Here is a 24542-nt window from a genome sequence, read left to right on the forward strand (position 1 = left end):
ACACGCACATTCCAAAGCTTTGTTTGTTTGATTACGAATAAGAGGCAGAAGGTTGCAAGCACTGTAGTTAACTTTATTGATCATTACTGAAAAGGAGTTAGTAGAGGTTAAGTGCCAAGAGGCAGCTGTTCCTTCAGGTGCCCCGGCCCTGTCACAGACCCAAAACACTGCTGAGCCTCTTGCTGGGGCTCCCTCGAGGGCCTGGGTGCAGCTTGTTTTCAACAAGGACAGTTTTGTTTGTACTGTGCGTGGGTTCAGCCCTTCTCCCTAACGGCAGCTTCTCAAGAGAAGTCAGCACAGAGGCTGAAAAGCAGCTGAGCTCCATCCAGGGTAAGATCTCAATGCCTGAACCCTTCTAGGACTGGAGTGTTAAAGCACAGATAACAGCAGAGCAGATTAGGTTAAATTACAAATTGTTTTTGATACAAAAACATAAAATATCCCCTATTAGCATTAAGAAGGCATCCAAGTTTTAATACTCTTATTATAAAATTGTACCAGCATTTTTACTGAAAACAATATAGATCTTGTATATATTTAGTTTTGGTTCTGTTCTCGACAAGCAGTTGTGTGGCTGCTACCAAACCCCAACCGCAGTTTGATGAACCTCAGTACAAACCACATGCATCACAAATACATAAATAGATCTAAATGACCCAGTATAAAAAATACATCCTATGCAAGAACCTCAGGTATACTAAAAATCCCAGAACGGTTTGGTTTGGAAGGGACCTTAAAGAGTCCCAACCCCACCTGCCACAGGCAGGGACACCTTCCACTAGAATCAACCTGTTTGTGAAAATTCAGACTTAATACATCTGTTCTCCCTGAAAGCAAAGGTGGCTACTAAAATGTGGCAAAAGCAGTAGACAGGAGCAGAAAAAATACTGCAGAATTCTTGTCTGACTTATTGCTACATGTAGATTACATCAAGAGTAATCTGTTTTTTCCTAATCCTTGAAAGGTCAAATTGTGTATGGAATTCTGAACAGAGTAAAGAAAAAAATCACTTTTTATAAAAATAGCATCAATTTAAGTTAGATAAATCCTTATAAATACAAGAAAGAAACGAGTTACTCTATAAAACATTAATTGAGAGCATATGTTCCTGAAGCACCAGCATCACATCCCCAGGTTAAGGACCTCAGTGAGGTGTTTACCCACACAGTGTTCATTCCCCTGCGCTGCCAGAGCTGCCCAGGCAGCTCCAGCAGCTCTGGGCTCTGAACCCCTCTCCTGTGGAAAGGAAAGAGTTTGGGCCAGCCCTGCCCCAGTGCAGAGATCACACGGAGCCCCAGCAGTTTCAGCTACACACCGGTGTGAGGGTGAGAGGCAAGATCCCATCTATGACCACTACACCTACCAAGTGCTGCAGCTGTGTGACAGCAACAAAACCTGCACTCTTCTGCACCTCTATTAAGTGTCAGCTTGCAGAACTTCATGACACAAACTGACTCTTTTGTGGCAGAGGAAGCAGGGAGGATCTGAGGGGTTTTTTTTAAAAAAAAAAACAGTTTGAAAAGCTATTAAAACATAAAAGGATTAGAAACTTTAACATTTTTAGTGTTTGTAGCATTACAACTTTGGTGTTCAGATCTAGCAAATCAGTATATGCATGTAATCAGCCTCATCAAGACAGGTGTTCTATAATGAAAAACACTAATTCCATTTTCAGTGGCAGAGCTGTAGGATCTGACATTCCACTGTGAATCACAGGAATCAGAGCATTGTCCAAGTCGTTCAGGTAGTTCTGTGGGAGAAGGTGCCCTCCAGATCCTGCTAAGTATTCAACCTAGGAGGGAAACATACTGATATTAATTAACACTTGTATTAACATTATATGCAAAACATGCTGCATCACAGTAAAAGAGTATTTCATCTACCATGAAGTGAGAAATTAATGACTAAGACAGCTTCTGCCCCAAATGTCATCCTCAGGATCTTGGGTAGGGCAAAACTCTAAACCTTCATGGAGAGATCCAAGGTATTTCCAAGGGAAGGCACTTCAGTGGAAATGGAGTGTGTGCAATAAAAGTTGAAAGCTTACCATGTCTGGGTCGATGGAAACTCTGAGTCCTATCTTATTCATCCTGTTATTTTTCAAGGTTTTAAGGTGAGGGCAAAGAGCAGTGCTGCAGGCAATGGCAATCTCTCTTGCAAACTGGTGGGGAACAGCACTGGAGGGTTCATGATCCTTTGCAAAATGGTAAACCTGAGATCAGAGAAAGGGAGGAGCAGTCAGCAGCCTGGTACATCCCAAAGTTAGGAAAAAGAGTATTTCAGGATCACATAACAACAAACAGGGCAAGCTTTGGTGCTTGTCTGCTGCAAAAGCACCCGAGTATTTCATCCACACAACCAAAATACTTCAGGAACCATGGGAATGCCTGCATTAGGCATTTGCAGAGCTGTCACTGGCAACAGACTTGAGTCTTGTTCAAATAATTACAAGTGTGTAAACTCACCAAGAGCTGCAGAGGACATTCTGCCTGGCAGCATGGCTACACATAAAATCAGCTCATTTTAACAGCTTCACTTAGTACCATCACATTACCACTTAAATATTCCATAAGTCATAAAAAAGGCTCAAGAACTATGTAATTCACTAACTTCAGTGCACTTCATAACTTTTCCCTCTCTTTCGAAGTCTCTGTATTGTGGTGCTTTCTCACTCTGAGTTCCTTCCATTGATACTCCATCAACTGGGCTCAAAATTCTACGGAAAAACAATAGTGTGATTAGCAATTTAAACAACACTTATAGTTTAGATACAGTAACTTCTATGCAATGGTATTTACCCATCCTTTAAGGCTATTTAAACACACCTTAACAACAAAGTACAATACAGGACTTGCACTATGAAAATACAGATGGTACAAAAGGAAATATCCTAAACAGGGAACTAACAGCATTAATAGAAACCTCATCATGCAGGTTTAAGACAATATAAACCATCCTTGGTATCAAGCACTTTCTGTCACAAGAATACTTCAGATTAATTTTAAGAAACTCAAGGGAGGTATTTGAACATTGGGAGGAAGAACTCTCTCATATGTCTGGCTTTGGCAGTACATTTACCCTTTGTTTGTTTTCTCTTCATTTTCTACCCAGCAAATATCTACGTATTCCTTCACATCCCCTGTATCCACTTGTCCACAGGTTATCCTGAAGTCCTTCTTGTCTCTTAATGCCTGACGTAGGCCTTCCATGGTTTCTCGTGTTATTTGTACCATTAGCCCATCTAGAAGAAAACCAGTTTCAATTCCACATTATCCACAGGAAAAGCAGCTCAGCTTCTTACAGAATCTTGGCTTCAGTTCTACTGAGACCAACCATCTCCTACAGCTAATTAATAAATGCACAGAAGTACTGCAGTACTGCATGCCCCACCTACAGCACTAAATGTTACATGAAAGAGGAAGAAAACCTATTTTGTCAACAGAACTCAAACTAAAAGATCATTTTTAAGTTAATTTTTGATTTTTTTTTGCATATATATGCCAATATGTATATTTCAGCAATATGGCAATGAAAATAGTTCCATAAAGGAAAGAACTGCACTGATTAAACAGAGTTTAAATTTGAATGTTTAAAAACAAGTAGGTGAACTGTCATGTAATTTTAGGCACCACTTCTTTGCAATAAGTTTCATAGAAGATTTAGAAACCTGAAAAGAAATGTTTAGCTTACTGAGACATAAAGACTTTGCACAAGGCTACTGCTATTTATTTTTTTTTTCTTTTTCAGTCTCTTAAGAGGAGAACAGAACAAAATTCTTACCTTCAACTATGCTGGATTTAGCTAAAAGTCCTGAAGATGATTTTAGGGCTCCATTAAACACCACAAAACTTGCACCTGTAACTAGACAAAGTAGGATGGAAGTCAACACCACTTCGTGTCACTCCAGTCAGTCATAACTGACATGAAACACAATTTAATGTGACACCAGAGATGCATTTTCCATGCAGCCTAACACCGAACTTCCATTTCTGCTCTAGAAATGTGATTTTTGTCCCCCAGACCTCTTACCTTCCCTGGGCTGTCCCGTGGCACTGATGGCCTGTGTGTGATAGAGGCCCTGCTTGTTCTGCACACACACCAGGTGAGAGTCTGCCTCGGTATTGAAACTGGCTCCAATGCTAATTACATGTTCATTAGAGGAATTGATCACTCTCATCACCTGTCAACACAAAGTTTGTCATTACACTGAAAAATCTCACCAAGGGTGTTTTTTGGTTGCTGCTTGTTTGGGTCTGGTTTTTCTTTTTTTAATTACTAAAGCAAAACATCATAATCAGGAAATCTGCAACAGGGAATGTTTTAAAATACGTGCTGAAGGATTTTGAAGAAACTGCAGATCTTTCAGTACTTAACAGCTATCCTAAATCTCTACTCCTCATTATCCACCTTCCAGTGTATCACAGAAGGAAGTGTGTGCTCAGGTAATTGCATGCCCTTCCCATTACACATTTAGGCCACTATAAAGTTCTGAGGGAGGGTTTTTTCCAAGAGCTGATGGCAGAGGTGTGTTGTACAAAAAATGTACAAAAAATGGAAGACTAAAGCAGTTTGGATTAGAAAGCTAAGATGGAGGTACTCACCTCATTGTGCTTCCTCAGAGGTATTTTAATACAGCTTCTACCCATTTCCACATGGACAAACAGGTTGTCTATGGTATGCAAAGTATACTGGTAATTTCTGAAGTCCTATAACAGACAAAGTATTTATGTTAGCAGACAATTAAGTATTGTTTTATTACCTTTTCCTTACCTTCATCACTTAGATGAAGGTACTCTAAATGCATCTGTAGGACTGCCAAAAAACAGTAGTATTTAGAGTGGCTGAAGACTTAGGGATCCCTTTTTGCCCACCAGGTGTATGTGACAGGTATCTCAGTGAATGCATTAATAAATTCAGAGCACTGACAAATTAGCTCTGTTTACCAATGGGTTATTTTCTCTATGGCTACTTCATTCACATTAGAATGCCAGTGATTTACAGAAAGAAAAACTTCAACACCCTCCCTCCCTTCTCTGATAGAAAAGTGAAGCGTGGAAGCCTCCACCTAGATGAGTTTGTTGGCAGGCTCACAGCCTGTGCCCTACAGCTCTAAGTTGATTTACAGACTGAATAGTGCAACATTTCTTATCCCTTTCTGTGACAGAAGTAATCTCCCATCACTTCAGCCACTTCTGCAAAATTCTGTTTATGTCCAGAACAACATTAGGTATGAAATGGTCTCATTTGCTTTTACTACTTCAGCTAGAAAAAAAAAAAGTATAAAGAGGCTCTTTTCACCAGCTGAGCCAGGCAATCAGTGCCTTCCTCCATCAGACCTGTGGTTTTGCCAAAAGTCCTTCACAAAAGACAGTCAAGCTGAATAACTGCGGCAAGATAAGGTTTGTCTGACAAAGCAATTAGTACTGCAGTTAGTCCACAGCATCTGCCTGTCAAGTGTTTCTTCATATTAAAAACTGTCAGATTTAAGACCAGAATCCCTGCACCACAATGATGCTCAGAAGAAAGAAATGCACCTGAATGATGACTACAAGCATCAGTGCAAATGCCAACATCTCCCTCACTCATTAAAAACCTTTTTTTCACTACCAGAATTAATGCATAACAATACAAGGTGAAACAAACTGCTTCTTTAACTCCCTCACGAGTTTTAAGTCCAGTACGAAGAACAGAAATGTTAGCTCTGCTTTCAAGATTCAGCATTTGTTTGGAGGATATTCTGGTGACAACAGGAAGGGCAGGTAATGAAGCATCTACTCACAACAAGCAGATTCATAATCGTGTGTCCAATGTCTCTGAAGAGCGGCTCCCGGTGCCTGACACTTACCATGGGAGTTGGATAGGCTAGGAAGAAAAAGGTCACATTTACCTAACAACAACTCTACAACTTGCTATTCCAAGTAGTTCTATAGCTTTTTTCACCTATAAGCTGTCTCTAAACGTCAATATCTGACCAGCCAAAGGAAGCAGAGCCCCTCTGTAATTTTCAGCCACTGTGTGGTTCTCCCCTCATGGTTATATCTGACAAAAGTGGTTAAAAAAGCCAAGCACAGCAAGTGGATTGGCAAGAGAAAGAACAACAACAAAGCAGCTGCCACCTCTGCCACTCTGGCTGGTAGAGGTCCACTGTGGGCTCCAGAAGTCCATGAACAGGTGACAGGTCCATGTTTATGTGTTGGACAATTCCCACCTTTACACAGACGGGGCAACTGAGAGGCATTTTAACAAACTGTATCCCATATCGGTCTCATTGAAGGGTGAGCCATAAGAGATGTAAAACTCAACGCCGTTCTATCAGAAACTCACTCATTTCCCGGTTACAATACCTTACAAATGTTTTTCAGCCTATTAGCTGTAGCCACACTGTAGTGCTGCTAATACTTCTAACACCAACCACCTATTATTTTACCACATGGGGTTTTGCTACAATGCAACTTTCACAGTTCTGATTCTCCAAAATATCTGGTCTTTTTGCAAGGCCATCCTTTGAAACTTGTTTCTAGCTCAATCTCTCTCTCAACCATGTCATCTCTATCCCATGGCCTTCCTAAGTCAGCACACCTTATCTCAGAGTTTGCACACAGATGTGCAAGACTGTGTGAGCTTTCAGTCAGGTTTGGAGAATCCCTTACAAATCCATTTCTCACATTTATGGTCTTGCAGCTTCTACAGTGGTGGGCTACAGCCTTTTTACACGCCTAGAAGTTTCCAATGTATTAATAAGTTATCTTTTTAAGTAATCAATACCTTTATTTGGTTAATGAAGCAGTAATATTTTGCCAATATACTTAAATAATTTAATTTAAATAACCATTTTATCAGAATTACAAACTGGGCTTGTGATCATCCCTTCAAACCTTTCTCCTACAACCAAAAAAAAAAATCTTTATATTTTACTGCCAGTTTTGGTTTCTTAGCTTTCTCATCTGCTAAGAGAAAAAAAAAAATCAAAGAAGTCTATCAGGACAATGAACACTCCCAGGTGGCTCCACATGTTGGGCTTATACAAGTGTAATATAAAACACTGCAAAGATTATTTAAAATCAGCTTGCTTGTCTAAAAACTATTTGTATTTTCCAAAGGGAATTTTAGTTTATGAAGCTACTGTCACTGTTAAAACTTACCCCCATATTCTGCTCCCAATCTCAGCATCAAACGTATTGGAAACACTTTTGCCCAGGGTATTTCCAGCTTATGGATAAGAATGCCACAAAGAAAAGGGTTATCTGGTAGAATGTGATCATCAAGTTCTTGAAAAGTTGGTGAAACAAACAGGAATCCGCCATGCTCTTTGCTGCTGAGAAAGCTTTCTGTGAAAGTAATGTTTTCCATATTTTTTATGAACTTTCCTGTAGAAAGAAGAATGGAGAGTGTTTACAGAGCTGGAGCCTGTCAGTATCTAAACCCACAGAACACGAGCCTGAACTTCACCACCAAACGAACCTGACTATGGAGCTAAGCTCCTCCAAACAAGTGCCTAAAGTCCTAAACGCATCAGTGGATGAGTTTTGGAATATGTATATGTATGCAACACACCACAACAGATGAGTTTTGATCAACAGACCAAAAGTATTTACATTTATGAGCACTGTACTTCTACAAATGAAGTGCAGGTATCCTAAAAACTACAAACTCAGGGCTCATCCCTAGAATCTCCACCACAATATGACTAAACAACAAAAAAACCTGCAAACAGGATGTTTACGAAAGCACATTAAACAAACATAAATTCATTTGTTTCTTTTATTTAGAACTCTAATCTAACACTGCAAGCTCTTTCAACAGAATCATTAGACAAATAATTCAAGAAAAAATATCTATCAACTTTAGGTTTTAAAGATTAGCAAGAATATTCTACACCAGAAAAAGTTAGACATTAAAATGACACACCTTTCATTGCATCTTTATAGATGTCAAGAAACAATTTGAATATTTCACTAGGGAAAACATCTTCATCTGGCAAACGCTGCAACAGAATGACAATTTCTGCCTGACCCAAACCATGCAGTCCATTTGTTGAGAAGCACCAGCACTTTTCTGAGGAATCTTTAAAAAGATAAGATACCACAGTAATGCTGTTTTACAAACAGAAAAAAAAGGCTTGATTTAATGGCAAAGAAAATGTGCAATACTTACATGTTATTAGCTTCACATTGACAAGCAAGTTTGCATTTAGAATAAAAGTCAGTGGATTAGGACCTCCTTCCCCAAGCAGCAAGGCGACCTTTTGGTGAAAGGGATGTTCCTCCACCACAAGATCTAAATAAATTGACACATGATTTAGTTCAAAATACCAGCCAATGACCCAAACCAAGAATCAGTTCACTGTATGACAGAGCCATCCCATCCTCCTACTCCCGTGGTTATTGCCAAGATTTGAGAAGCTACAGACCAATCAGGGAACAGCTTACCCTGAGATTCAAGGAACACAGAGAACTGAAGCAGCAGCTTGCAAGAAAGGTGCAAACCAGGGCTTTGGAGATCCCTGACTGCTGACTGCTCATCCATACCCTGATTCTGCCAGGTACCTCTGATAAGCATAAGCCACCATTATCATGCAATTAAGTGGTGACCCATTCTTCTCATAACATACTGATCTTGTTAAAAGTGCACAGTCATTACCCAACAATCCAGTATGCAACAAATAAATTACATGAGAATTATATTAAAATACAATTTTTTGAGTCTGTATTTATGAATGAGTCTGTATTTACAAATCTGGGATAGCGGAAGGTGTGGGTGATAGGGGGTGGCACTGGATGACCTTTCATGTCCCTTCCAAACCCAAGCAATTCTAGGATGCTGTGAGTAAACAGCAACAATTTTCTCAAGAAGTTAGCAGCTTTTACCTTTCCCTTTTTCACCCAGTGCAAGCACAAGTGGAGGCAGCTGATCACCACCAGGAAGAAGGCTGATGTCTCGTGGCACCCAGTTCTCCACCCCACAGAGTGCCCTGTAGCTTGAAGCAGAGACAGGCCCAGCCTGTGTGCTCTGACCCTCTGAACTAGGACTGCTCTTCTCTGCTGCTGCAGGGGAACACTCTTCAGTGCCCAGAGTGACAGATCTGTCACTAGGTGCCACCTCACTCTGGCCAGGCGTGGCCTGCTCTGCGCCCTCTGAAGGTACACAAGGATGTAATTCCTCCATTCTTGTCATCTTATCTTCCCTCAGTTTTTGATTCACATCAGTTACCACGTCATCTTCCTCTGGGTTTGCAGCCTGTGAAGAAGAAATAACAAAAAAAAAAATCTACGTTGTCTCATAATCAGCTAAACTTTCATTACTAGTATTCTAGAAGCAAAAAGAGAAAGAAATCTATCACAAAAGTTGGGAATACATTTCTTCCTAATAAGAAGAAAGCCATCCAATCTCTCCTGGATCCTCCTCTTTTTTTTTTGTTTAGGAGTTATATGGGTGAAGATGCACAGTTCATATATTTGTTTGGTAACACAAACTGGCTCAGCAGTTGTGTACTGCAAACATTTCTACACTACTTCTACCATTCTACTAACAGCTGAATGTAGCTTTGCTCTGTCTGGTTAATTTTTAGTTTGGAGTCCAACCCACACTGCTCCCCCAGCAAGGCAAGTATGACAACAATGAGCACAGGCACACTGGGATGTCAGCTGTCATAAAAAAATGAAATGGGAAAAACCAATCCCCCAAGGCTCCTCCAAAAAAACCAGGGAATGCACATTATCTTTCTTTAGCCTTGCATCCTGTACCAGAGGGAAGATTTTGTCCATACAACAAGAAAAAACCTGGCAACTTTAAGCTTAGCCTGCAGCAGTTCTTCTGGTGTCTTATCAGCTTCCAGCAAATCTTCCAGTTAAACAAATATGCTGCCACAAAATAATAAAAAAAAAAAGCCACCAACTCGAAAGGGAAGACTCCACAAAAACACAGACAAAAACAAGGCTAAATTGGCTAACAGCAGACTTCTTCCCTGAATCTGCTTGTTTCATACTTGGCATTTTCTGCCCTTCACACACCCTTCAGCAGCACTTCCAGGATTTTGTGTTGCCTTTGCTTTGAAGCTGCACTGTGCTGGTTTTGTCTGAGCTCCTGAGGCTGCACAGGAGAAGCATCAACTGATTGTCTTCCACTCACTTTATCCATGCAGCTTTTAATTTCAGACACTGCCCATCTTCTGCAAGTGCAAATATCCTACTCTTTCCCCAAAATGAGAGACAGGCTGTATCCTTTGTTTACTCTAACTCTTTTTTTATTTGGTTACTACAGTTCTTCATGAGTAGAGGCTGGTTTAAAGGCTATACACCTGTTAAGTGCTCAGATCCTCAATATACAAACAAAAATGATCTGGTTTTTTTAGCTTTATCAATGTATTTTAAAAACTCTTGAGTGCTGTGAAAATCGTGGAATTTAAGTTACTAATTGAGACAGTGCTTCAGTGCTTGCTATGTTTTATCTTAAAAAGGCTTCACCTGAGGAACCTTGCTAAGTCTTTCCACAGCAAACTTACACCTCTTCTGTGGACTTTTTTTTAAAAGTGCAGTTCATTCACTAGTATGCATGTGACTCAAAACTAGAAAACCAATCCCCCTCTTGGTTCAGTATTAGTTCACACTGAAATTAACACACAGATTTTGCTGCAACCTATAATATCAGACCCCATAATGCCCTATACTTGCAGGGCACTAACCAAGTTGGTTAGTCTGATCCAGAGGGAAACTGATGGATTATATCATATATATATATATAAACTGATATATAAATATATATATAAACTGATATATAAATATATATATAAACTGATGGATTATATAGTGAATATATAAATATAAACGAATGGATTATATAGTATATATAAAATATAATATAGCAGGCCACTGCAATACAAGCAAACTACAAACTTGTACTATAAGCACGTTGCTAATGACAGCCTTAAGAACTGTGGCTGAGGTGCCCTTCACAAAAGTGGTTCATCAAGCACTGCATACTGAAAAAACTGCTCTGGCAAATTTTCAGCCACACCAGTTCTGAAGTTCACAGACACCTCAAACCAAAGAAGGTTTTCCTTTGAAAACGTTGCTCGGTTCTACTCAAATTTGAAAATTACTACAATGTTTTTCAACCCAAGGACTTCAGAGCTGCTGCCCAAAGGATTGTCTCAGGTTCCAAAGGTTGGGACTCAGAAGCCATGGTGTGTAAGGGCCCATCCCTGGCCAGCAAAGCTCTCCCAATAGGTAATTTGTGCAGAACCCTCCCGACTCCTACCGTGGGCGTCTCGGGCAGGTCTGTGCTCTCTGGGCTGGATTCCTGTGACCTCTTTGCTCCTGAGGACAGCTTTGCTGTGTCTGCCACCTCCCCGTTTGGCAGAATCCCATCTGCAAACCAAACCCTCTTCTGCTCTCTGGGGCACAGCCCTGCGACAGACGAGAACAACACCTCTGTATTATCGCGAGTTACAGCCGCTCCAGCAGCTGAGAGGGATGGAAATGAAGTCCCTTCTCTCCACCACATGGGCAGAGAATGCCTGTTCACTGCAACAGAGCACAGGGTGACATTGGCCAGTCTCCAATCAGGCAATATAAACTCTCACCTGCAGAGGAAGCTGCCCTGCTACAGTTAAATCTATCAATTCCTATTGCCGAAGGCTACTTCCTCAATCACCCCTCCACAGTGACGTAAGAATGAAATGCATATCACAGCTGAAAGATGGAACACACTCTAAAAAAAGTTGATTTATCGTTTTGTTAACAATGTGTTTTGTTTGAAGAAGGTCAAATGTTTAATAAAAGTGGAACAAAGACACTAGTTAGCCACTAATCACTTGAATTAACACAGAGAATAAGCTTTGCTCTTCCCTTGTAACTTCTCCCTGACCAGCTGCTTTTTGTTTCCACTTTAAGACTGGCTGTCCAACACAAGCCAGAAATCTCCCAGGAGATGTAAAAATTACAGAATGAACAGTTACACAAAAAGATTTACAATGTAAACAGAGAAGGCAATGAAAAAAGTAACATCCCCTTTTCATAAATGGAGATTTAGGGCCAGCTGGGGCCTGGCACCAAGACTGGGAACTGAAAGTGTTTCCATTCAGAGTGTTCCTGTTTTGCACAAAAAATACCAACTATAAATCCCAGATGTGATAAGCAGCTCTTTCCAAAGAGACTCTCAAAGGGTTAGATGTGTGTTACATTGAGGATCTGTACCTTCAGGACCAGGTTGTTTAAGTGCTGAGGTAGGCAACAATGCAGACGGTGAAGGAGAGCTGGCACCCCCGGGTATCTGGGCCTCCTCTACAGGTGCAGCAGCAGAAGAATGCTCAGAGGAGACACTGGAATTGGGGACAGGACCAGTTGGACTCATCATCCTTTCAAATGCCTGTGCTAAAATAATGCGGTTAGTTTTTAAGATCACACAATTGATTAAATTTCTTTTGCAGAGCAGTACTGTAGGTGGGTGGGGGGTTTTTGATGGAGGCGATGTAAAGTTTGTGATCTAGCTATGAAAAATAAACAGTCAAACTGTTGTATGGAAGAAAATTTGGACTGATTTTCTACCTGCATAATTGCCTCATTTCTCATGAGACAAAGAGACCTCCCCTTGTTCTCCCTGCAGTGGCTACAGTACTGTGACTCCTGACCCTTGGGGCAAACACGTGTCACATCTGAACTCCACTGAGGTGCCTATTAAAAATCTGACACGTTTTCAACTCGTTATTTACATACCCATCAACAGGACCTCACTTGTTTCTCCTGATGTTTTCATAAGCATCCATGGTTAGCTTTCCAGTTAAGAAAAGGTTATGGGATGAGTCATGTACTGCAGCCCTGGTAAGTGACTTTAAAAACACCAGGACAGGAAGCAACATAAAGTGGGCAAACATGTGAGAACAAGGAGGGATGTGGCCTTTAAACACACACAGGGCTACTGTGGAGGGAGGGTAACTTCTGCTAGATTCCTGTCACAGATGACTCAAATTGTATTCTTCTGTAACCTTCTATTTAGTCCTATGGAGTTAAAAGCTACTTTTTTGTTTGTTTGTTTTTTTTTTAATAAAAAACAACCATCTTGAGCCTCAAAGTTCAGAATAAGAACTGGAATCCAACTAAGAAACAATTATCTTTATCCTTCCATCTCAGAAATAGGAAAACCTACACCAATTAAAATAATCAAGCTCCCCAAAAAGAATAAGGGTTAAAGAGACAGTTCAATGATTACTGCAATTACTCAAAAAAACCTCTTTACCTTTATTAATATCATCATAACAGCCATTGCAGACTCTTGCTTCCTTTTCCATGTAATGCAGCTTGCATTTTCGTTTACAACAGCTACCACAAAAAACCTGAATCAGAAAAGGATTGCATTAAATATTATAGACATATTGCACAGCAAATAGGAAAATACACTTCCTTCATCCTAAACCATCTGTATTCAAGCCTGTATCTTAATCCCTGACAAAGAAATCCTCAGGAAAAACAAGATCTACAAAAACAAAACCCTTGATACACACCACGCAGAAAGCAGCAACACGTAGGACTCAACTGAAACGATCATAAAATTTTTCTCTGGAGTGACGAGAAGATTTCAGGTTGCACCACCTGTCCCCAAATTCCTCTCAATCCTACTTCTGATTGTGCCCTAAGTATTTGACATGAGCCCCCAAGTCCCAGGGCCAAGGAGTGAGGTGCAGAGCTGGTTCTTGCTCTGGTGCTTCAGGACCGTCCCTGCAGCCGTGTGAGCCGTTTCCAGGCTGCCAGGCACTCGAGGCTGCCTCTCCAGCCTGGCACAGCCCAGAGCTGCCTGCTGCAGGCTGCTGGGGCAGGCTGGCTCGTCTGCTGGGGCTGCTGAGTGCCTCTCCTGCTCCCTCAGCAAGAACAAGCAGTGCTGCCTGCATGGGACAAGCTCCCTTCACACAAGAACGCTGCTTTGGAAGAACAGAATATGCTCTTCCAACAAGGTATATATCCTCCCTATTCTGGAGCAGAAACAGGGGGAAGGTGTGCCTCATTAGCCTGGACAATCCACAATGGGATCTACACAATCCCATTCAAAGAGTTACGTCTTTAGAATAGCTGGTGTTTTGCAAGAGTTGCCATAAATATCTGGAGATTTTGTCACTTTCCCCTTATGTTCTTTCAAGGATGATCTGCAAGTTTTTAACGAGTCACACCATTTTTAGCTATATGCAGACTCTGGACCCTTTACAAAAGGTCTTTTGAAACCCCTAAAAGTGTTCTCTATTCCTAATTGCTCTCAATCCAGAAAAACAAAGTGGATCAAGGCTCGGGAGGAAAGGGGGAGGGAAATCCCAAACAGGAGTGGCATAGGAAAAAAGAAAGTTATTACAACTAACTCCTCCAAGCAGGAAAACTCACTGCAAAAGCAGTGATTGGTCAGTGTAATACGAGTTAAAAAAAGAAACTATTCCAGCTGCTTCTGGATTAGTGCCACAGGTAATCTACCTCAACAGGAAACACGCATGCTCAGTACATATGTTAGGAATGTGACTGATGAGGATTAATTGCTAATCAGCAGCACAATCCCCAGCAAGGAGTGTTCTCCTCATACCCTTGGTGACACTGGGACCTGCAGGGGATTGCAGGAGGATTAATCCTAATGCACCTGAAAGGTGAAGGCAAGCTAAAGGACAGGAGAAAGGAAGGGAGTAGCAGGCTGCTGAGCAAGCAAGTGGGTCCTGCTTGAACTAGGAAGAAAAAAGGCACCACAGCAAGAGACAAACACCTGGAAAATGGAACTGCAAAGCTGTTTGGCCTTGTGAGGGCTGCAGAGGGCAGAGAAAGCAGGGACCACTAACTTCACACTTCCCTCTGCCACAGATGCCAGAGTCCACCAGTGCTGCTGTTTTCATGGATAAAAAAGAGCTATGGGAATCCAGACAACTGTCTTGTAGAACAGTCCCTAGAGGATAACTGTGAATTTTAAACAGTTTTCCCTTAGTTCCCAAATGGCTGAAAACACAACAAACAACAGCTTCACAAGGAATGTCCGATTTGGGATTTTTTAAGACAAAAAAAAGTTACTATTAAAAAGACAGGAAGTCTTATGAGGCAGAAAGTTAAGCTGCACGTTCAGAAAAGCTGTAATTGCACAGCACTCCTGTATCTCTACAGTTTAGACAACCCGTGCTGCCTTCACTCCCTCTCCTAAAGAAGAGACATTGTGATGCTCCCTACATACACCCTCACAGCTGACAACAGCACTGTGCAGTGAAGGGTCTCCCGTCTCTAGACAAGGTGTGAGAACTTCACAGCAAATGGAAAACAGGAACCTGAAGTCAGTCAGTCTTATGACCAAAATGGAACCCACTCTGAAGGACTGTGCTTAAACCACCACAAAATCTCACCAGGATATTCTGGCAGCAAGTTCCATGGCTGCCAGGTCAGCACAAGGAGTTCTTCATTTCCTGGACACCTCAATTCACACCTACATTTTAGCTCACAGTGGCTGCAGCTGAGTAAATGAGCATCATCCTTTGAATACACAGGGCTGGAATGAGGTAGAAAGAAAAACTACCATGCCTTTCCAGGTGGTGCTTAACACTGGGGATGCAGAAATTTAGTGCTAACACCAGTCTTTGCTCTGTCTCCTCATCCTTAGAGCTTACAGAGCAACACTGAACACTGAGGTCACTAGTACTCCTAGCATTTCCATTTATGCACTGGTACAAGCCACAGTAGATCACAAGGGAATTCCGAACTGAGGATCAGCTTTGGCATCACTTACTCTCTGTAGAAGACCTCAGGCTGAAAAAAAGTTCTAAAATTACTCACTTTGTTGGTGATTCACATACCCTTACCCTGAGATGAGTTCCTTAGAAAGTGATACATCTAAACATGCAGGAAGACAGATTTAGACCATAAATCCTTTTGCATTGGTACGCTGCTACAGCTCCTGAAAAAATGCAATCCCTTCAGGCTCAGGGGCAGTGCTCTACAGTTATAATAACTAGTAAGACCACTGGATTCTCATCATCACCACCTCAATTTTTTAGAACATAAACAGTTAAGTTAAAAGCTCAATAATGCATTGATTCAATACAACTATGCTGAATTAGTCCATCATCTCACCTCCCCTACTCTGTGCAAAACACAACAACCTAGCCAGTAATGGCAGATAAGAATATACTTTGTACTTCCCTTTAATAACAATTTTCACAAAAAAGGCCATGTGTTTCTTAATTAATATCAGTCTTTTCCAAAAGTCTTTAGGTTCCTAGGGAGGTAAAATAAAACCTAGTCTTTGTTAAGTGAAGTACTTTGAGCCCAGAACACTTCTGCCAACATTCTCTCCCTTCTCTACCTTGGTTATGGCCAAATGAGAACGTCCTTTTCAGGCAGCAGCACAGGACCCCTCCCCAGTGACTCACCTTGCCACAGGCCCGGCAGTGGTGGCGTCTCTTGGTGAAGGTGAACTTGGCCTGGCAGCTCATGCAGTTGGGTGCCTCTGAGTCTGGGACCCACAGGGGCTGCTTCCAGGACAGAGCTGCGGGTGCCTTAGGTGGCTCAGTGCTTTCCAATGCTTGATTTCCTACAGCCCCAGAGCTGCTTTCCCCAGGGTCAGTATCACCAACATTTACACTGGTGTCTGAGAGGGGAGCTTCTGGGCTAACAGAACCACATTCCTGGCTTTCCCTTTCAAGTACACTTGTTCTATTCAGTTGTTTCTGACCAGCAGCTCCTTGGGAAAGGTCAAGCAACTGCTTTGGTCGTGCACCTTCAATACAAATATCAGAAGCCAGAGCTTCACTGCCACTCTCAGTCATGCCTTGACTTTGAGACACGGTGACCTCTGCTGCAGCTTTCACTTCATTGTCAGGAACAGATTCTTTCAGGTTACTATTAATGCTTGTTATCTCCTCCAGTTTTGCTTGCATAAGCTCTTCATTGACCTCTGTGAAATCCAGGCTGTTCAGATCTGTTAAACTCCCTCCATCTGCATCAGCTTCCACCAAGTTACCATCATTGTCTGAAGACTTCAACACACTGGACTGCAGACCTTGTCCATACAAGAAATCATCAAGCTCAGCATCGCTTATTAGAATATCACTTTTAATAATATTGTCCTCAACAGTAAAGTCAGCCATAACAGAGCTCATGCTCTCATCATAAAAAGTGTCTACACCGACATCATATTGCTCAGCTCCAGGGTGCAGACAAGCAGAAGCAAAAGCTTTCATTTGCTGAGAATCACCATCATCAATTATGTTCTCAGTACTGTATTTTTCTCCATCTCCACTTTCTTCTGCAATACTTTCACTTATTTCAGCTACATCTTGTTGCTCATGCCAGCTAGTACTTTCACAGGATTCCCCGCCAGAGAGATGAGTTTTAGACTCTCCAGCATGAACAGCTACAGTATCACTAATAACCTCCGCCACTGCATTTTGAGGTAGAGGATTAACCTTTTCTTCTGATACAACTAAGGAACCACACATGGACACAGGAAGGGAAAGACAAGACAGAGACGTCTGGACATCCTCAGCTGACATACATGAACTGGAAACACTGCTTGGCATCTCACCCCTATTAAGTTCTTCACTATCTACATTCTCTTCTGTGCCTTTCTTTTCCAATTCTCCTTCAGCTCCTATTTGACACGAGGAGCCTGGCAAGACATGATTTCCAGGTACTGCTGCACTGCTGTTGTGCAGGGGGTGCCTCTTTGGCAGCTCTGAAGGCATGGAATCAGCATTACTCCCATTGTTTGGGTCTACTTTTCCTACGGCGTTTCCTCCATATGCTTCTTGGCTTGCTGCAGAGCATGCACTGTCTTCTTGTGTTTCAAAAGGCAGCTTTTCATCTTTGGGACTGTGTGCGTTCCAACTCTGTGATGTTACAGTGACACATTCAGGATCCAGGGCAGCAGTTTTTCCAGGGTGGTCAAGTACTTCATTGCACTTTACAGGTTCTGTCCTGTGTTGATCATCACACACACCCAGGACTGCTCCTGCAGCATAACTTTCTGGTTGTAAAGCTAAATCATTAATTTGTTCTGTTGTAAGATGCCCTGAATCTTGTAACACCGAGTCCCCATCACTCTGCTGTGTGCTGCAGCCAGGTGAAGCCACACAAAGAGGAGTGGGGACACAAGACACGCCACAGCCAGCAGGCCCCTGGAACTCATCCGGCTGCAGCTCCTGAGCCCCTTCTGGAGCAGCCACGGAGGGGATTAAATCTGCTGTGTCACTGACAAGATCACACACGGGCACGCCACACCTTCCCAGGCTCAGAGCCTCAGCCTCGTTCAGGGAGCTGCTGTCCACAGTGGACAAGAGGTCAGGTCCAGCCACACCTCTCTCTTTGGGTGGTGAGCAGCTGAGCACATCCCTTGTGCCTGCTGGGGCGCAGGGAGGGCTCTCCTCTGGGGCAGGACATCCCGCAGGATCCTCTGGCAGCTCTGCTGTGGGGTGTGCATGCTCTAAGCAATCCAGGACTGAAGACAGCTTTGAGTCGTATGGATTTGGAGGGGTTCTGAAGCACTCATATTCATCTATTTTAAGCAAGAAGAGATCAAAAGCAAAGTTTATGACTCCTCTCTTTGCACAGTGTACTACCTCCTCTCAACCCCATCTATTCATCAATACAAGCTTTTACTTAGCAGATGCTACTTTCAAACTCCATGGTAACAGTCATTTGACCATGTACTTCCACTAAAAAGGCAATGCAGAAACCAACCTGTATTCTGCTCAAATTCATCAAGCAGTTTGTCCAAGTCACAGACTGCAGCTTTAAAGTAACTGTCCATTCTAGTCTCAGTTCTAGGAAGCTTTAGCCTTCTTAAACCTACGGAGAAAAACACAGCATTTAATTCAAGGCAATTTTTGTTTAAAAAGCCCAAGTGTTCGTATTAGACAGCAGCTCATATGAGGTGGTTTCTTATTTTTATTCATACTTTGTTCTCTCTCCATGTAAACAAAACCTAAGCACAAACAGGGCTGCAGCCTCTAAGTATTCTGGATATGCTCAGTGTACTCAGCATTACGAACAATACACCCCCAAATTCAATTCAAATTGCAGAATTGAGGCTACTTATTAAAAAAAAAAAAACAAACAAACAAACAAAAAAAACCCCACCCAAACAAACAAACAAACACCAAAGCATCTGAAAGCATCTGCTATGGCATTACAATGTCAGCACGTTTATAACCAGAAGGAATATTAGGATCTTCTAGTATGACCCCATAAATATTTTATGCCACACAGCTCACAGGCAAAAAACCAACAGGCCATTATTACCTTTCAACACAACAGAACTGTGTAAATAATAGTAAAAATTAAATATCCAACATGGTAATTAAGCTCATCATTTCTCTTCTACTCAAAACACACTAACAACTATGCCTCTGAGACCCCATGAACATGAAACTCTTATTATAGACTCACCAGGTCATCAGAGAGCTATTTATTTATCAATCACATCCCCCAATGCAAAAGACCCTGGTTTATTTGTTTAATGAACCTTTCTAGCCACTCAATTTTATGCCTTTTTGGTCACTCAGAATTGCCTGCCAACTGCACATCTGCTTCAACGGCTGAACACCCATACAGTGAAATTTTATTCGCTTTTCGCAAATATTAACATGGGTATTATATATGTGCTATGTTAGGAAGTTATACTGTATTAATCCTCTTCAGTAGTGTGTTAAATACAAATTTAGGCTATAACATGATATTAAAATAGAAACAATGCCACGTAAGATACTTTTTCTAACTAACTCAAGAAATTCTTTGCACAGAGATAACAGCAACAAAACACCAAAACCCCAAGGAGAAGAATTCCTGCCTCCTTACTGGGAAGAACCAGACCTGGTGGGGACCAAGATGACTGATTGACAAGATGAGGGGGGAAAGCTGACAATAACCAGGAAGCACCCTCTGTTTGAAAAGAATTTTTGAATCATGTATGAGATATATGAATAGGCAACAGCCTCTTGCTTTTAAGGGTTAATCCATTGTTAGCGACCAACACTTTCAGGAGGAAAGCATCCAAACGCTCGTAATTCTTTGTTTTTTTTATTGTCCTAACTCTGATTGTCCAAATTCTTATTGCTCTAATTTGCATTACTATTTTTATATTTTAGCTTATATTAAACTTTTAAACTTAATATTAGTTTACGTTAAAGTTTCAAAATTTTGGAAGAAGTGGTCACAAAAATTTCACAAAAAAATGACCAACCCAAATATATCACTGTTTGGATATCCATGGCCATTAATCAGCCACAGCCAAAGCCTTCAGGCTGCACTCTAATACAAAGTCTCTGACTGCTGTCTGGAGGGCTGGAAGAGCAGCAAGGACAGACTCGGTGACCCTTCTCCTGTGCTCCATCTGAGCACAGCTCCTTCCTGTAACAATCACGACCTCCCGGCAAGGGGGATGCAACAACATGAACTGGAAGTTATTTCAATTAAGAGCCTTACACGATTAACAGCTTTTGGTGATTCACTGAGAGACATCAAAGTGCAGATCCTGTCCCTAAAGCACGTATCTGTGGGCAGTCAATACTCAGATAGACCGCATAAACAAGAAATATTGAAGGGTTACAAGAAAACCGGGCATCAGAGGATGCGTAATGCCGGTTTGTGTCCTCTGTAGGTATTTATTATACAACCTCACCACTTATCACAGATATCAATAACAACAGGAGCTTATAAATAACAAAAACCTTCCTCACTGGAAAAAAATACAGACGACAGGCAAGTAATTATTTCATCTACCTCTGTCTTTTACTTAAAAAGGTCTAAGGAATATTCACTGTGTTGCACTCTTGAGAGACACACAAACAAATTTTGATTTAAGCATAAGGGCATTATTAGATGTCAACACTATCTATTTTTAGATTATAATGCTAATTAGAAGGGTGCATTGATGCTGTACAGTGTTGGCCCATTAAAGTCTCCAGAAACAGGAAGAACTCAATGAAAAGAACTGTAGAACTAAAACCACACGCCAATATTTACATCTATTTAATACAGATTAACCCACTTCTACAGAGAGCCCACAAAACCATCATACCTCAGTCTAACCCAGCAATGTTGCTTTGTTTAGTTAAATCTATTTTGAAAATAAAATGGTTATTTGAGTTGGTAAAATATTTTGAATAACTAACCCAACCTTGAAAAACCAGCAAATGCATTATTACTAATTTCGTTCCTCTTTCCTTGAACTTTTCATATGTCTTCATCTTTCTACAATAGATCTACAAGCAAAAAAACCTAAAACCCACAACAAAACCAAAACACCCAAAACAGGGTAGACCAGCAGTACCTCCTTGTCCCTTGAGCACCTCTCTGTCCCAACTCCATCTATCTGCATCACCAAAGAACTGTAAAAGCCTTACAAGTTTTATTCTCTGCTGCTTGGATTTGCCTGCAGCCTGTCCCAGTGCTAACATTATTGGATTAGAAGCTATGAAAAAGCTCTGGTGACACATTTGTATTAAATGGCTGCTTGCTTCTCTGAGTGAAGGGTCTGGAAGAACCATGTGCTTCAGCAAACTGCATTTTTTCCTGAGCATATTCTTTAAAGTCTTATACTTGTAACAAAAGAATTACACTATTTTCTAACTATAAGAAACCAGCAACACCACCACTGTATATGTTTTTTAGGCAGACACAAACCCTTGTTTTCTAAATTGGTTTTTTAGAGCTCTGAATACAGTCACTAGACACTCTCTAAACTGGTTCACAGATTAGTATTTTTTTAAATAAATGTTATACTTATAACTTTACCTGAGGCAATAATAGTGCAAGGAGACACATAACTTTAAAATGGAGCTGGTGAGAGCCTAAAGATTTTTTAAGACATGTTTTAAATTATATTTACATCACTGTCTGGTAAAGACTCAATGGTTTCAGATAAAGATAGATTAAATATTTATGCAGGAGGAGACTTGAAGTTAAAACAGCAGTCTGTCTCAAAACGGGAAAATAATAATCTAAGCACAAAAGGGACTACCAAAAAGTGCAAGCTGGACATGTCACTTCTGCAGATAAGCCTCTAAGCAGGCTCATCCCAGATCCCCAACAAACGGCCTGACACACTCCCAGCACAGCAGCGCACAGAGCCAAGAACCAGAGGCAACAGCTCCACCGCACTAACACTGTTAACTATTAACCGCGCAATGCAAACCCTGTAAACTTAGGCCTATCTAAAAAAAATACTTTAAAATTTAAAAAAACCCACACGATTTATTTAAACCTCTCATTGAAACATCTTTGTTAAATATACTGATTTACAAAATCTGTACAATTGTATACACCATTTAACATACGTATGCATTTTGGTATATTCCATTTTGACAAATTGTTACAACATAAAAATCCTTATTAAATACCAAAATAAAAACCTTTTAATCCCTTACCCGTTTCTAACTCTTAATTCTAAGACCAAGGAAAAGGCATCAAGGGCACTGAAGGAATTAATTTCCAGCTTTGCACCCCTCCCTGACACCATATACCCACACATAGGCCTGAAGCCCTAAAGACAAAAAGTTTAAGGGAACAGATGCCCACAGATCAGCAATCAACCCGATGAAGAAGTTCAGTACAACTGAACAAACACTGTGTGAAAACTTTAAATAAAAACAAAAATTATTCTTGCTGAGCAGAACAACCTATTGTCCAAACCAAAAGCTGAGGTGGCTGCTGCCACAGCAAATTTAGGAGCTGAATCAGGGGGTGAACAAAAAGCTGCAGAAGTTTTCAGACATAAAAGGACAAGCTTACAGGACACACCACAACAAACTGTCTTGTTTGAAGAATGCCATCCTGTTAGTTAAGCACAGACTCTTCAGAAGCACAGAACTGCAGCAGCAGTGTGGACATGGCCACCCTCAGCTCCATTCCACATCACCTTCCGCTTAGGAGGATTTTTGTTCATACATCCACCCATAAAACCCTGAACTGAGAACAGCATTACTCGACAACCCAGAATCCCTGAATTATAGGAGTGGAATGTCCCTCTGGAGCTCCCAGCCCAGCCCTGGCCAGGCAGGGTGCCCTGGTGCATCCCACAGGATGGATGGCTCCACACAGGGATGCTCCAGGCCCTCCCTGGGCAGCTGTTGCAGGGCTCTGCTGTCCCTCCATGCACACAAGTTCTCCCTCCTGCTGCCCTGCCCCTCGCTGCCCGCCCTTTGATGGCCGCTGCTGCTGCTGCTGGCACTGGCAGCACCGAGCAGAGCCCGGCCCGTGCTCTGGCAGCCCCTGCAGATGTTGGGGGGCATCGATGGCATCCCTGGCAGCGTTCCCTTCTGCAGCCTGCCCAGCCCAGCTCCCGCAGCCTCTGCCCAGCACAAAAATCCTCTCTGGGGCCTCCCCTGGACCCTCCAGTAGAACTGTCTTTATTCTGCTGTGAAGCCCAGACGTGGGCACAGCACACTGGAGGGAGAACAGACCAGTTCTGGTTCCCGGCACCAGCAGTACCAGCAGCCAGCCACGCCGGGAGAAACGGGCCGGCAAGACCCAACCCACCCGCACCTGCCAGCCGGGACAGAAAATGGCTCTGGAGAACGGGACCAGGCCCGGCAGAGCTCTCGGTGCTCGGCGGAAACCACGGCTCGCTCACCAGCCGCTCCTCTGCTTTGCATTATTAACCAGCCGAGGTTCGCATCACACCTCACCGGCCACAGAGCACCGACAGCTCGGGCTCTGCCAGCCGGCTGGGGCCTCGGCCGTGCTCCCCACAAGGTGTCAGGGACCATTCGCTGCTCGTATTGACACACAGACTCAAAATGATTTACACTCCGTAAGTGTAGGGTGTACGATTGTCTGTTCCACTCTATATACCACATATGTATCCTATAAAACCTATAAAATAATCTCGTCTATTTTACTTCATATACCATATATATTCTCCATATACCCTACATAGTACTCTTTGTACATATACTATACTCGATATACCGTATATAAGAACCGCAGTAAGCAATAACATCACTAACACCCACAAACCTCCGGGGGCAAAACAACCCACCCAGGTAACCTCAGTCAGAGGTCAGACTCCCACAGCCGCGTCGCCCCGACCTCACCCGGCCGGTTCGGGGCCGTCTCCCCTCACGGCCCGCCCCGGCCCCGCCGGCGGCTCCGGGCGACGGCCTCGACCCTCCGCTGCGGGCAGCGCGCCTGCGCGGCCACACCCGCGCCTGACGTCACCGCCACCGCGCCCATCCCCACCCGGCGCGTGAGCTTCCCGCCGCGGCCGGCGCGGGGCGCAGCCCGGGGCAGGGCCACACGTGTGACGGACAGCATGAGAGGGCGTGGCATACTAAAACAGTCAGGGTTGTGGTTGTGATTGACAGCACAGGAGGCCGGAGTCGCCGATGGGACTGGCCTGGGGCGGGGCCTGTGGAAGGGGAGGGGCCTGTGGGAGGGGCGGGGCCTCCCGTGCAGGTCACACCCCCCTTTGATCCCTGCCCCCCGGCAGGGGGCGCCCTTCCCATCTGGGTCTCGTGATGTCACACCCTCAGACCCCGCGGCGCCGTCACTGCCGCTCCATCAGCCACCCTCAGGCCCTGTCTGTGCCCACTCCGGTGA

The 24542-nt window shown here is 42.6% G+C and overlaps 1 protein-coding gene across 2 annotated transcripts; it reads right to left on the reverse strand.

Moving 5' to 3' along the window:
- Nucleotides 1-35: 35 nt before the first annotated feature.
- On the reverse strand, nt 36-24195 carry ZFYVE16 (zinc finger FYVE-type containing 16). Of its 2 annotated transcripts, none has more exons than XM_074533692.1 (18): nt 24038-24195; nt 18684-18791; nt 16376-18498; nt 13234-13330; nt 12195-12371; nt 11257-11405; nt 8868-9237; nt 8155-8277; nt 7909-8064; nt 7143-7367; nt 5780-5862; nt 4602-4706; nt 4030-4180; nt 3781-3861; nt 3079-3241; nt 2611-2716; nt 2048-2212; nt 36-1792 (listed from the first exon to the last, which is right to left on the reverse strand). In XM_074533692.1, the coding sequence occupies exons 2-18, from the start codon at nt 18751-18753 to the stop codon at nt 1631-1633; spliced, it is 4506 nt and encodes a 1501-aa protein (XP_074389793.1). In that variant the 5' UTR covers nt 18754-18791; nt 24038-24195; the 3' UTR covers nt 36-1630. The 2 variants fall into 2 exon arrangements, with proteins under 2 accessions (XP_074389793.1, XP_074389792.1); XM_074533691.1 differs by having other exon boundaries at nt 23983-24194.
- Between the last annotated feature and the right edge of the window lie 347 nt (nt 24196-24542).

Source organism: Zonotrichia albicollis, chromosome Z, assembly GCF_047830755.1.
Source record: "Zonotrichia albicollis isolate bZonAlb1 chromosome Z, bZonAlb1.hap1, whole genome shotgun sequence".
Taxonomy (NCBI): Eukaryota; Metazoa; Chordata; class Aves; order Passeriformes; family Passerellidae; genus Zonotrichia; species Zonotrichia albicollis.